At 37.4% G+C, this 15122-nt stretch overlaps 1 protein-coding gene across 1 annotated transcript; it reads left to right on the plus strand.

Annotated features, from left to right (window-relative positions):
* The first annotated feature begins 6316 nt into the window (after positions 1-6316).
* Positions 6317-10474, plus strand: LOC129946623 (uncharacterized protein K02A2.6-like). Its single transcript, XM_056056912.1, has one exon. The coding sequence runs from the start codon at positions 6317-6319 to the stop codon at positions 10472-10474; it is 4158 nt and encodes a 1385-aa protein (XP_055912887.1).
* Positions 10475-15122: the final 4648 nt, after the last annotated feature.

Here is a 15122-nt window from a genome sequence, read left to right on the forward strand (position 1 = left end):
CCAACACGAAAACCTACAAACATTTAAGCAAATCAAATCGACAGACGGGATGGGAAGTTATCAGTGTGGGTCGCATCCCAAGCCTCTTTTTGGGTTTTAGTTTTCAAATAGAACTTAAATTCTGTATTTACTCGGCCCTTTTAAGCAAACTCGAGGCACATTATTACCAAATAAAGCTTTTATGATATTTGCGATTTATTTATAGAAATGTTTGAGAATTTTCCAGATTTTGTTCCAAATACAAAAATTGCAATATTTGATGCACTTCAATATATAAAATTCAAATATATACATACATATGTCGAAAAGTTTACGTCTGATAAATGTAATAAACGACCGTTTATTTATATAACTTTTATCAACCTACTCGTATATCGAACATAAATGCGAAAACTTGACTTCAATAGCTATCGAAGTAATTAATTGATTTAAGAGCTCCATCAACAGAACGATTCCATCTGCTGCAAGGGTTGACTGGGTATGGCAGGGCAGGGTATGGGTATGTAATCATTTTCCGGAAGCTTAAAAATCTATAAATTAATAAATAAAATAAAAACATTTCATAATTAAACAAAAAATCGTATTTACATACCTGTAAAGTATCTACATATGTACATATGTAGGTAAGGTAGATTGATATGTTTGTAAATAAATTTATTTTCATTTTCGTCCTATTTATAAATAAAAAATAAATATTGATTTGATTTTAATGTTTTTAATATTGCAGAATTGAAAAACTAACTACACATGAAAACATTTATATTCACATTATTGAATTTTTTCTTTTTATTTTTATTTGCAAATTAAATTATTATTCGTTTTTATTTTACTCAATTGATTAAATATTTTATGAGGCATTTCAAATTACCAAAAACAATGCAAATATGAATTTAAAAATAAAGCAATTTACGGTTGGACTCGACTTCGGTTGTTAATTGAAACTAAATGAAATTTCTTGTAGTTAAGAAATTTCTTGTAGTTAAGGTTCTCAAGGGACTGTTGCGCCACCCGATTTATTTTATTTTTTAATCTTATAATTTATAGTCGGCTAAGAAAAATAGCAAAGTTTTAAACAATTTCTTGTTAAAGGCTAAACAATTTACAAGTTAGTGATTAGAGAGAGGGCCTTAAAACTCAATTGCTTTCTTAGCCCAAAGAAACAGCGGTTAGCAAGAGTTCACCTTGTTTAAAACCTTTTTTGACATCGAAAGGTTCTGTAAAGTTGTTTCCAACCTTTATAGAGCAGCGTGAATTCTCCATGGTCATCCTGCACAAATGGACGAGTTTGCCAGGGATGCCAAAACTAGACATAGCTTTATACTGCTCGTCCCTGGAGATGCTGTCATATGCGGCCTTGAAATCGATGAAAAGATGGTGGGTGTCGATTTGGTGTTCTTGAGTTTTTTTCCAGCATCTGCCGTAATGTGAATATTTGATCAACTGTGGACATATTTCATCATATGACGTGCACATATTACGGCAGAGAAGATTTTATAGGCGATGTTAAGTAGACTGATTCCTCTATATTTCGTGCAGTTTAGAGGATCGCCTTTTTTCAGGATCGGGCAAACAATACTGAGGTTCCATTCATCGGGCATGTTTTCTTCCGACCATATCTTACAGATAAGTTGGTGCATGCTCCTAACCAGCTTATCCCCAGCTGCTTTAAAGAGCTCGGCATTCAAGCCATCCGCTCCAGGGGCTTTATTAGACTTCAACTTAGATATGGCAATCTTAACTTCGTCTAAGTCGGGAGGACGGGATTGTTGGCTTTCGTCGTCTATATCGAATGGGTCATCCTGCCTGACAGCGGAATTCAGTTCTTCATCGCCGTTATACAGTCTGCAGAAGTGGTCGTTCCATATCCTCAGCATTGACATTTAAACCTCTCAACATCTTCGACCGCACGCATTTCATGCCCTCTTTTTTTCCTTCTGAGAATTTGGTGTTCCTCTCCCCTCTTTTTCTCATAGAGCTCTCGTTCGTCCTTTTATGCAGCGCCGCTTTGGGGGCCTGTTGTTTGGCTGCATTTGCCTGCGACATTCCTCATCAAACCAGGGGTTCCTTGTTGGTCGTTACTTGAAGCCCAGCACGCTAGAGGCGGGTTCTCTGATTGCATTTTGGCAATGTTGCCACTTTGTTTCGATATATTGTGTTGGCGGCAAAGAACTTCGAGAGAGGTTACTTGTAACTCGGTCGGAAAAGGATTTGGCGATCTCTGGCGATTGTAGCCATTCGACGTTGTACCTTCTCCCAGCATGCCTTGATGCTGGAAATCCGAAATGCTACCTTGGCTACAACGAGGTAGTGGTCCGAGTCGATGTTAGCTCCTCCGAATGTTCATACATCATTGATGCTGGAAGCGTGTCTAGCGTCGATAGCAATATGGTTGACAGTAGATTGATATGGAGAACTTCAAGTTATTTTGTGGATGTCGCCTTGTATAAAACGCGTTTTGGCAACCATGACGTTTCGCCCCGCAGAAAAACCTATGAGCCTGAATATTTTGTCGGATGTGTTGTAGTGAAGGCTGTTCTTCCCGATTATTCCACCAAAGGTGTCTTTCCTTCCTAGCTTGGCATTAAAATGCCCAGGACTATTTTAATATCATAGGACACAGCTCATATGTTTTGTGTAAGAGCTCGAAGAACATATCCTTGGTGTTGTCATCCTTCTCTTCTGTGGGGGCCTGTGCGCATATCAGGCTAATGTTGCCGAATTTAGCCTCGTTGCGTATGGTCATGAGGCGCTCGTTCGCTTCTCTTCTGTGGGGGCCTGTGCGCATATCAGGCTAATGTTGCCGAATTTAGCCTCGTTGCGTATGGTCATGAGGCGCTCGTTGATGCACCTATAGCTCAAGGCTTTTTGCCTAAGTCTGGCTCCGACAAAGCCGCATAAAAATAAGGGCTGTTGTTTTTCTCGGTAGCAGTCATCCTCTTTTTGCCCGGTTCAACGCATCGTATTTCCTGGGGATGGCGGTGATGTCTGCTTTATAGTGGTCTAGGGCCTCCGCTATTTCTTCGGCCGCACGTGGTCTGTTAAGGGACCTAACATTCCGTGTACAGATCAGAAGTTCTTTGCCTTTATTTCATTTGCTTGGGTTGTCAACAATAAATCCGTCCGTATCCGAGTATTGTTGGTGCTTCGAAATTAGGAGATTTTTACTTGGTAAGGAAGTCCCTCTGACGGCACAACCCCCAACCTGGAATGCCAGATCCGTAGCATAACATCAAGGACGGGGAGGCGGATAAAAGGAGGATTATAGGCCTGGGCTCCGAATAAGTAAGGTGTTCACTAAGTAGTTCAACTTTACTAGAATTGTAGACGCCACCGTTAATTCTATTTCGGGAATTCCTCCGCTGCCGTTTGCATAAGAAGAGGTGCCTTAGTGGCAACACCTCCCCCCCTCTCTCGGTTTCTACCCCCAACAACTTTCCGCTGAGGTTGGAACCCAATTTTTAGTTAAGGTACTAGGCATCCGATAATCACTACGTGGAAGTGAGAGTAGGAGTTGATAGACAGAAGTGGGTTTTATAGAAAAACCTGTGGACTATTGTGTCCTCTTAAATGCACATGGCTACCATTTCAACATCGACTCATCCCATCTAAAACAGGTAAAATATTTTACCTAGCTAGATATGGAACTCACTTGATACCTGTTCTACAAGCAGAACACAACAAAAAAAATCTCTCTCTTCTCGTTAGTGTTACGTTACCACAGGGCACAATCTATTGGGTTATGACAATAAGAAAGACGACTTATGCAGAGGCTTTGATGATGAGGATGTTCATGAGGATACTTTTTATTATCTGTGACACAGTCCCGCGCTATGCCATTTAACACACAGACTGATCGGAAGATGAATTTTTTAATGACCTGAATGATCTTTCTCCCATTCCATATTAGAATTAAACCCGTTCAATACCAGTTGAATTAAACGGTCCGAAAGGTCATTACTAGCCCAAGAAAGAAGAGATTCGTCAATACCAAAGTCACGTTTTTTCAATAGGAGAGTCACTACGATGACGAAGTGTTCGCAACTTACTGTAGTAAGAATTTCTGGTCATTTGTAAAGAGTGTGCGCAACCTTTGGGACATTGTAGTATTTTTCTTGTGTTACTTTTGGCTATGAAAAAATTAGGTCAAATACGACCCTTATAGATTTTTTGGGAGCTTGTGAAACTTAAATCTCTGATCCTTATAACCTCTTATAACAGCTGGAATCAAAACCATGAGTTTTCTTTGGGTTTGATAGATGCGTCAGTTCTGCATTAGTTGATAGGACAAGATGAAACGTGGCACTATTCCTTCGGTGATAATATTATTTTAAGTCAGCTGATTCAACTACTGGACCAATATTTTGTTAGTCTTGTCTGATCAGTCGTGGGTTGTTCTAATAGAGAAGAATAGTTGTTTTAATCAATATAAGGAAGGCCTTACAGGCAAAACTTGTCATTAAAACCTTATGACAATATTTAACCCTTCTCTGACAATATATTCTGTATGAAATCTGATATTTTATACTTTACCAAATCCCCAAATTCATAAATTAAAAATACTCTTTTCATTAAGAAGTCCCTTACAAATGAATATATTCCTGTAAATAACAATAATTAAATTAATTTTGGGATTTCCCATTGAATGACAACTTTTTACATATATCGGCCATGATAATCAAAGCCAACTTTCATGAAAGAATTTTGTTAAAACATAATTTTCCAAGTTCGTCCATTTCATCAAAATAAATCCACTCTTTTTGACATTTCATTTGGTGTCATGTGGGCGAAAGGATAAAAAGAAGCTTTTCATAATTTTGTTCCAAATTATCACAAGGTTAGATTCTAAAGTACAAATTTATTTTAAAAAAAAAAACCCTAAAAAAGATTAAGCATAAAAACATGCAGGGCAGGATAACCTTAGTTTGAATAAAAGGATGGATGGATGGATGAAAATAGAATACGAGGAAATATGATTTGATGATTTGTATCTTGCATTTTAAGTGATTAAATGTGATTCACAATGAAGGCTGATTGTTGTTTTTTGGTTAAGGTAGAGGCGTCGAAGTTTTCTTTTCTCAAAGGAAATGAAATATACCCACAATTGACTGAATTTCCAATATTGAAACAGGGTTTCTTATTTTAATGGACAACCATATCCACCCATATTCACCAAAATCGGAACAAAAAGAAAAAAGGCATAGTGAAAGGGAAGGTATCTTATTGAGCCTTGTAGCAATAATAAATCGATAAATCAAGTTAGAGGCATAAAGTTCCTAATGGAATTACCGAGTTACACGAAAATAAAAAGAATAATAATACAACATTTGTTGTAAATGGACAAAGGTACACAACAATAAAATACAATATAAAAGTGGGATAATTGAGTTTTGGCAGTTATTTGATACACGTCGTATTACTGTCACACAAAACACATTACCATTACTTAAACCTATATTCTGTTCAAAGTCGATTTTGTGATAAAGATTGTCGATGCATACAGGGTGGGCCAAACTTATCCCATGTATAGTTTCTTGAAAGGAGAAATATTGAGCATTTGCTGTAAAAGTGCATTTTAGAAATAATGTTGTGGCGATTCGGTTCTATTTGTACTTGTACATTACACATTTCGCTAAGTCTTACACTTCTTCTTTTATTTCCTTTAATGAAAAAGTACGAATGATATAAATAGGGATGGCTCAGCGATAAACTTCCTCCTTTATTGTTCTGCTTACACCTCGTGCAACAACATTTTTGTAAGTTAAGGTTAATTAATAAATTTTATACATTTAAAGAAAAAGAGTGTCAATTGGTTGTTGTAGTATACGAAATCCTTTATGACAGCTTGCAACTTATAACAACACTGTACGTACACTAATGTTGATGTGACAATTATTGGACGATTACTTGGCGAGCGCAGTCGTAGTCCCACCGCCGAACAATCATCATTAAACCCATCTATTATACTACCAATACTTACTTTAATTTCTTATACTTATTTTTATATTATAACGTTACTAAATAAATGAATTACTACTTATTAATAACGTTGTAACATTTTGGCGACGAGAAACACATTTTTTTTAATACAAAAAAAAATCGAACTACGCGATATAAATAATATCGATACGCAAAATTGTATACCTTCACTCCAACATAATTAATTTGGGTTTCTTTACTTTCTTTCCACGTGTCAGTTCAGTTTTCTGCTGAAATTTGTGTGTAAGCTATGGAAGCAGCGGAGTTAAAGGAGCTACTCAGACAACAGGAAAATTTTCTGAAGTCTTTAATGATCAGTCAAAGAGAATGGATGGAAAAAATGACGAAGCCAGGAATGGTTATGGATGGCTCGGGTAGACTTGCATCAAATACACCTGCGCCTCCACCTTTTCATCAATACCAGAAAGAGAAGCATCACTGGGAATCATATTTGAAGCAACTAGAGCAACATTTTTCGGCATATTCGGTAGAGGAAGACCAGCAAAAAAGGGCGTTCCTTCTTTCATGGGTAGGTTCTGAGATTTTTGAATTGGCACAAAAATTACTTGGGGACAAATTAGAGGATCTGTCATTTAAGGTTATCACAGATAAATTGTCTGAACATTTTAAACGCAACGTTCACATATTGGCAGCTCGATATGAGTTTTTTCAGGCGAAAATGGGGGAAGGCCAAAGCTATGCAGATTGGGTAGCTGAGCTACGTGGCTTATCCCGCAATTGTAAGTATATCTGTTCCAAACCAGAATGCAAGCAAGAATTTGTTGATGAACTGCTGCGGGATACGATAGTCATCAATACTCCCCACGATGCTGTCCGTACGGCAGCTCTCCAAAAGCCAAACCCTACTCTGGAAGATGTACTTTTGATAGCAGAATCTTATGAAGCCACGAAAAACACAGTAAGTGTGCTTAAAAATGTAAAAGGGCAAAGTACTCAACAGCAAGAAATTTTTCGTATAGACGCAAATAAAACGCGTAAAAATCGTCCGATGAGTGAAGGTAGAGGGAAAAGTAGCGGTCAAATAACGGAGTCAATTAAATCGTGTCCGCGGTGTGGGGTAAGCCACAATAGAGACAGTTGTAAATTTCGTAATGCGGACTGTTATAGTTGCAACGGTACTGGTCATATCGCCTCAGTTTGTTTAACGGGTAGTAGAAATAAAAAAAGAAACAAGCATTCTTATCGTAGGAATCGCTCTCGCAATAGACAGTCGGTTAACGGGTCGAAGAAAATGGAAAATATTGAGACGATGGACAGTCACATGATCGATTTTATTAACGTGGTAGAATTAGACAATCAAAGTGAAACGGCACACGATACGAATGTTTTGCAAAGTCAGCCAGTCCGAAAAGGCAATAAAATGATTTTAAAACTTAAAATAAATGATCGGTTTATGGATTTCTTAGTGGATACTGGGGCTTCATGCTCCATGGTTAGCAGAGAGCAATTTAGACAGTTGCAATGTAACCAGCTGCAGCCGGCAGGCATTGTTCTTAAGGCGTATGGTGACATTACAGTGCCCGTGCTTGGAAAAGCATTCGTCAATGTGGAATACGACTCGATTAAAATGGTGCTACCTCTCATTGTGACTGATGTTAAAGCGGCTAATAATATTCTCGGCATAGACTGGCTAGACTCATTTGGGCTTAATATGAAGCAAGAGGTAGTATATAATATATCTAACGTCACGTTAACATCGAAGGTAAATGATTTATGTAATGAATTTAGTAGCATTTTTGATAAATCATTAGGCCGTTGCATACCTTTTAAAGCCCATCTACAACTAAAATCTAAAGCGTCTCCAAAGTTTTTCAGAAGCCGTCCAATCCCTTTTTCTCAGATGGATTCGTTTAAGCAGGAAGTGGAGCGCCTTGTGTCAGAAGGAATTTGGAAACCAATTAAGTTTAGTAATTGGGCAGCACCAGTCGTCGTGGTACCAAAGAGTGACGGGCGAGCACGAATCTGTGGGGACTTCAAAGCTTTAAATGCGCAGTTAGAAGTAGAACATGCGCTTATACCGAGAGTAGAAGAGATGTTATACAGGGTGCGAGGTGGCAAATTTTTTGCAAAAATTGATCTGTCGGACGCTTACCTCCAGGTTGAGCTGGATGATGAATCGAAGGAGTTTATGGTCGTCAACACAGTCATGGGATTGTACCAGTGTCAGAGGTTGCCGTTTGGAGTTGCTAGTGCGCCGGCAATATTCCAAAGATTAGTTGAACAGGTAATTGCGGGGGTTCGCCAGTGTGGGAACTATATTGATGATATAATTGTGGCAGCCGAAACCACTCATGAGCTCTTGGACACTTTACGCGAAATTTTTGAAAGGCTTAAGTCATATGGTCTGGTTTGCAAGCGTGAAAAATGTATTTTGTTGGAGACAGAAATTGAATTTCTAGGCCACATCATTAGTGAGACAGGTATTAGACCTTCAGATTCCAAGGTTATCGCGATTAAAGAATTGCCACGTCCAACTAACGTGAAAGATGTACAGGCTTTCATGGGGAAAGTCAATTATTATAATAAATTCATTAAAAACTTATCTCAAATCAGTGCCCCTTTAAATATACTCCGCAGGAATGATACAGCGTTTGTGTGGCGGAAAGAGCAAGAGTCAGCATTTCAATATTTAAAATCACAACTGGTGGACGCAACGAGGCTATCTCATTTTCGTGACGATTTGCCTATAATTCTGGCTACGGACGCATCCTCTCATGGCATAGGAGCCGTCATTTCTCACGTGCTTCCCAATGGATCGGAAGTGCCGATTGCACACGCTTCAAAAACTTTGAACATACATCAAAAACGGTATAGTCAGATAGAGAAGGAGGCCCTCTCTATCATATACGGGGTGCAGAAGTTTAATCAGTATCTTTACGGTCGACATTTTATTTTGTATACGGACCATAAGCCGCTGGTCTCAATATTTAACCCTGAAAAAAATTTACCTGTCTTTACAGCTCAAAGATTGCAGCGCTGGGCTTTGTTCTTGATGGGTTATCAATATAGCATCAGATACAAGCCTACAAGTAAACATGGAAACGCAGACGCGTTGTCGCGGTTACCAATGGGCCAGGATGAGCAATTTGATGCAAGCGAAAACTCCTGTCTGCATGTTCAATTTGATGAAGTGATTGAAGCGTTTCCAGTGGATGCCAAGCAAATAGCCAGTGCCACAGCCGTAGATCCCGTTCTATCCAAAGTACTCAAGTTTTTACGCCACGGCTGGCCGGACTCATCAAAGCTTATAGATAAACAGTTGAAACCTTATTTTGACCGAAGATATTCTCTTCTCATAGAAAATAATATTATTTTACTTCAGGCTGAGCACGTTCGCGTCGTTGTTCCAGCATCGCAGCAGCCAAATGTGTTGAAGCTCCTCCACGATGGACACTGGGGGATCACAAGAATGAAACAGCTATCCAGGAGATATTGCTGGTGGCCATTTATAGACAAGGCCATAACCGAACGTGCAGCAAAATGCATACAATGTCAGGAAACAAGCAGTAGCCCAAGGAAGGGGTATTCGTCGTGGCCGTCACCTGATCATGCATGGCAGCGTATACACCTGGATTTTGCGGGTCCATTTCTTGGACACATGTGGTTGGTCTGTATAGATGCATTTTCTAAGTTCCCGTTCGTTGTTAAAATGTCCACAACAACGTCATCTGCCACAATTTCAATTCTGAAAGGTATTTTTGCGCTGGAGGGACTACCTGATACAATCGTCTCGGACAATGGTCGACAGTTTGTGTCCCACGAGTTTGAGCAATTCTGTTCTTCAAATGGAATTCAACATTTGACGTCAGCACCTTTTCATCCTGCCTCTAATGGAGAGGCTGAACGTTTTGTAAGGACCTTTAAAACGTCATTAAAGAAGATTATGGAAGGAGGAGAAGACTTGAATAATGCGTTACTTCACCATTTAAGCACTTTTCGATCGACACCGAATCCTGTTACCGGGAAATCACCAGCAGAAATATTACATGGACGACAGCCTAAAATTCCTCTTGCTTTGATGTTCCCTCGACAGAACAAACTACAAGGCAGCAAAGGACTTAATCGTTTTGTTAGCGAACAGCTAGTGTTAGTGAAGAACTTCTCAAGAGGACCAAAATGGATTCGAGGTAGGGTAAAAAAGCAACTTGGGCGGATGACATACCTTGTATCCACAGTTTTTGGAGCTCTTAAGCGACACCAAAACCAGATGAGGGCTCAGCACTCGAATGAAAATCACTTGGATGAGTTTTTCATGAATAAGGGCCTTCAAAGTTCTGCAGCAAATCAGGCAAGTATAAATTCTGATAATACTAATATTCCTTCAGTCTCATCGACAGTAATCAAGATTGTTCCTCAAGCAACAGAAACAAGGGACAACAATGCAGCTGCCAAGCCGTCGGTGATTCCGGCTGTGCAAACACCTAGACGCTCTTACAGACAACGAAGACCTGTCGTTCGATTCCAGGTCTCACATTGATGATATCTTTGAGTGGGAGGAAATGTAGTATACGAAATCCTTTATGACAGCTTGCAACTTATAACAACACTGTACGTACACTAATGTTGATGTGACAATTATTGGACGATTACTTGGCGAGCGCAGTCGTAGTCCCACCGCCGAACAATCATCATTAAACCCATCTATTATACTACCAATACTTACTTTAATTTCTTATACTTATTTTTATATTATAACGTTACTAAATAAATGAATTACTACTTATAAATAACGTTGTAACAGTTGTCATTTTATAAATTCCATAATTGGTGACCCCGGTTCACGCAAGGTTATTAAAATGTTGAAAACTAATAAAATGGACAACAACGAAAACAGAACTAAAAAGAGGCTGGGATGCGACCCACACTGATAACTTCCCATCCCGTCTGTCGATTTGTCTTGCTTAAAAGTTTGTCTTTATGTACTAGTATCAATTTTACCAAATTTGCGTACTATTTTTTATAGATTTTATTTTTTATGAAAAAACGGACTGTTGGATTTTTATATAAAAATCACTGAATATCGAAAACAATATTTTCTGTAAAATAAAATAAGTTTGAAGCCAATATTTTTACTTTTTGAAAGGCTATTTGAGTCGAAAGTAAATAAATATTTTCAGAGTAAAACTTCTAACTCTAATAACAATAAATACGATAATGATCCTAAAACTCAAAATTATAATGATTAAAGCGTGCGAAGGTGTGATTTTATGTGCCACTTTATTTTCATCACAAACATAGCTGTTGTACCTCGAAAATGTACCACGCGCCTTTAAAATATTAATTTTTTATTAATTATTTGAAATGAAAAATTAAAAATTGTATCAGAGAAATTTCATAACTTCTACCAAAAAAGCCATTTTGATACGACAAAAACAATAACTCTTTTAGAGCTTCTATACATCTTAACGTCTACAAAACTGTTGTTTTAGATTTGTTGTAGAGCATTTTTTATAATTAAGGACATAGGGTGCCTCAATTCAATAAAAACAAACAAAAAATGCCGACGGCTTTTTCACGCAAACAATAACTACAAACAAATATTCCCTGTTTGATGCGAAGTTTTCTTTCTATTAGACATTTTGTTCTTTTTTTGTTTAGAATTCCTCTCAATGTGTAACTAGAAGACTACCCACACCAATCACAAAACATTTTTCTAAACCCCTTACATAAGTCGTGTTCGAAATGTGTTTAAATTGTTTACCATTGGTTAAATTTTGACGTTTGTTTAAAATTTTCCAGACATGTTTGGAAAGAATTTACCCCAAATATCTTCATAATTTTTCTCAAGTAAATTTATTTTTGAAATCAAAAATATAAATTCAATTATAATTAGGCGTTCTTCTTTTTAACATCTGAACAAAGAATGAACTGTCAAACTAAAAGTTGAGTTTCTCTTCGTGTTCAGTGTCCAGAGCTTCAAAGTTGTGTTTCTTTTTTCACTCAGAGGACGTTTACTGAGTGTTCAGAGCGTGACTTACTCGTGCGAATAAAAAAAAAACTGACCGTTGTGAGTAAAATGATGAACACAGCAAATATCATTTTTGGATTATAAAATAAATTTTTATTGATTAGCGGATTTCTATTCTATTCTGTTTATTAATTCCATTCTGGATATTCTAGATGAATTATTTATTTTGCCAGTCTATTGCATTTCATATCCGGAATATACATAAATAAATAAAAACACTCATTATGTTTGGCCCTTCAACACAAAAATAAATCCGAGACATAAAAAACGTTTCACCCTGTGCAACATTGTGTTTGCATTTCGTCATCTCGTTCTTTGTTTTGATTTACTATTTTTTTCTTGCTCACTCCTGTTTTTTGCACACACATATAAAACTCTTCTGAAGCAATAGGTTCTATAACGGTAATTCTTGACACAATCTGTTTTTATTGTGTTTTTATTCCGTCGCGTCGTGCTCGTGGTTCTTCTCGGTCGCCGTAGTTTTTCTTGTTCGTCGTGGTTATTAAATTCAGTATGTCTTTTAAAATAATACAAGAATTAAATTATAGAAACCAAACAGTGCTCACAATTATACCCAGCTCATTCGAGCAAAATGGGGTATTTTTGTTTCCTCCATCTAATTGGAGCACAAAAAAACTTAATAGTATTATTAAAAATCCTTATGCGAAACCCGACAAATCCACTTATTATATCTTTTGATCAATAAGCTGTTTTGAAGTATTTATTAAAAAACAAAAAAGCTAATGAGTGGCTCTAAAGAGCATTTGTCTTTCTAAAATAATGCTTTTTTAAAGCATATGAATTCGAAATTAAGTAAGGCTCGTTAAAGGTTGTGTTTTAAATTATATTAGAGCATATTAATAGAGCAACAAGCATTATAAGGCTATAGAGCTTGAAGTTGTTATGAAACTTACATATAGAGTATATTTTGAATAAGAAAATGTCAGAAGCTGCAACTGCATAAAAAATAGAGCAGTAATCTCAGAGTTCACTCCTTGGAAGCTTAAATCGAACTACTATAACAACTGAGGCTCCGAAAATGTTACTTGGGTAATAACTACAACAACGCTACAGCACCAGTATTAGAAGATGCGCCAGAAACAATTACCCGAGTTTCAATCCGTATGCCTACATTTTGGCACGAGACACTTTCGACAACAAAAGATCAAAAACCTACTCTCCGATGTCGATCTTGCCGATAAGAGACCAGCATCACGGCTTCTTAACGAACTCAAAGAGCTTGAATGTAATTACATCGCCAACAAATTTCGTAAATCATTGTGGTTACAACGTTTACCTAAACAAGTCCACAAGCTTCAAATGAAGAGCTTATGGATTTGGCTAAATTAACTGACGAAACGATAAAACGCCAATCAAATGGACAAGTGAATCTGAAGTTGCATTTAACAGATGTAAAAAAGACCTAGCAGAAGCCACACTTCCTCAATCATCGTGTTTTTTAACTAAGTACCGATGCTTCCGACGTCACTATCGGTGAATCGAAATTGAAGGAACATTGACAATACCCGTATTTTGAAATAAAATCTATCAATAGTATAGTTTTTACACAAATAACAAAAACAACATCCGCAGTACGAATACTACCGATAAAAGTTAAAGTAGAATCTTACTACTGATGGGATTTTGCCATTTATAGGAGTCTTGAATGGTTCTTATGTGATTTCGTTCTCAAATGTTGATACGACTGATATTACATTTGTATCTCGATGGCTGTGTTCGTTGAGTAGTTGTGCATTTGGAATAATCTGTTTTTCATTGGCGAAAAAAAATTAAACTGTTACTGTTGATATTATTTAGGTTTGTTAATGAAAATGGACTAAGTGGTCCTATTTTGCAAGAGAAAACAATAGAAAAGATAATTAAATGTTGCTGTGTTTCCCCCAAAGGTTTATCTCAGTTTAGAGTAAATAAATCTTTTTGGTGTTTCCACCGCACAAGAAGATTTAAAAATGATTAAGTCTGACAGCACTTTTTAAAATGCAAATGGTGTTTCGATGTTTCTTATAAAGTGTAAGTGATATAGTTTGATTAGTGTTAAACAATGAAAAACTGAATAGTTTAGCGCTATAAAAAAATATGATACCTGCTGCAGTGTTTTTTTTTTGAAATTTGATTAAAACAAAACTATAGCTTTTGTACACAAACATGCAAATAAAAAGACCATAATGCATTATCTGTAAAACCAAATCAAACACAGGAGGATTTTTCTTTACAATTTTTGACTCGACTCCGATCCCCGTCTGGAATCGAGTTAAATCAAGCTCACTTTAACTCGATTCAGTTATATAAAGAATTGAGACGAGCTTCAAGCTCGCTTTAAAACCAAATGTTAATGTAGTAGTCTACGAACCAACCCCCTTCTTGACGTTTTTATTTTATGTCAATTTGTTTGGTTAAAACTTGTGAAAGCTGAAAATAGAAATCAAAAATAAAACAGGAAAAATATGTGTTGTCGGGCTGCAAGTACAGCAGCACTTTAAGTCCTCCTGAAGCATAGGGCAAGAACAATCTAATTCCACCTATCCCAATTCACAGCATCTGAACTGACCTCAGCTGTGGCCACGATTGAATACCTTGAGAGCGAGCCTCCTTCAAAACTGATGACCTCTAAGTTGTCTTTTGTCTTCCAACGCGTCTATTTACCTGGGGATTCCATTGGACGGATTGTTTTGCTATATTATCGTCGCATGATGTCTACGTCCAATTTTTTCTGTCCGGTCCTATTCCACAGCTCAACGTAAGATATGGTTTGCGGCCACTGGATCTTCAGAATGGAGCGCTGACAACGGGTAACAAAAGCTGGTAGTTTGCAGAGATGTTGGCAGAGCATTTCCATGTTTCAGAAGTTTATAACAGCACTGATTTGACGTTGGATTCAAAGAGTTTCAACTTCGGGCGAAGCGATATTTTGCTAGAGTTCCACACAGAAGAAAAGATTCCAAATGCACTACGGGCTTTGTTTATTCTACTTTTAACATCCAGTTCCGTTCCGCCATCGAAAGCTCCTCTATGGATCCTGCCTTAGAATAAATTGTGTGTACTTTGGCCCGTGGTCATTACTTCGTCTTATTTGTGTTAATCCTTAGCCAGCCACCTCTCCATTCAATTGCAGCGAATGACACATCTGATTTAAGGC

The sequence above is a fragment of the Eupeodes corollae genome, chromosome 1, assembly GCF_945859685.1.
Source record: "Eupeodes corollae chromosome 1, idEupCoro1.1, whole genome shotgun sequence".
NCBI lineage: Eukaryota > Metazoa > Arthropoda > Insecta > Diptera > Syrphidae > Eupeodes > Eupeodes corollae.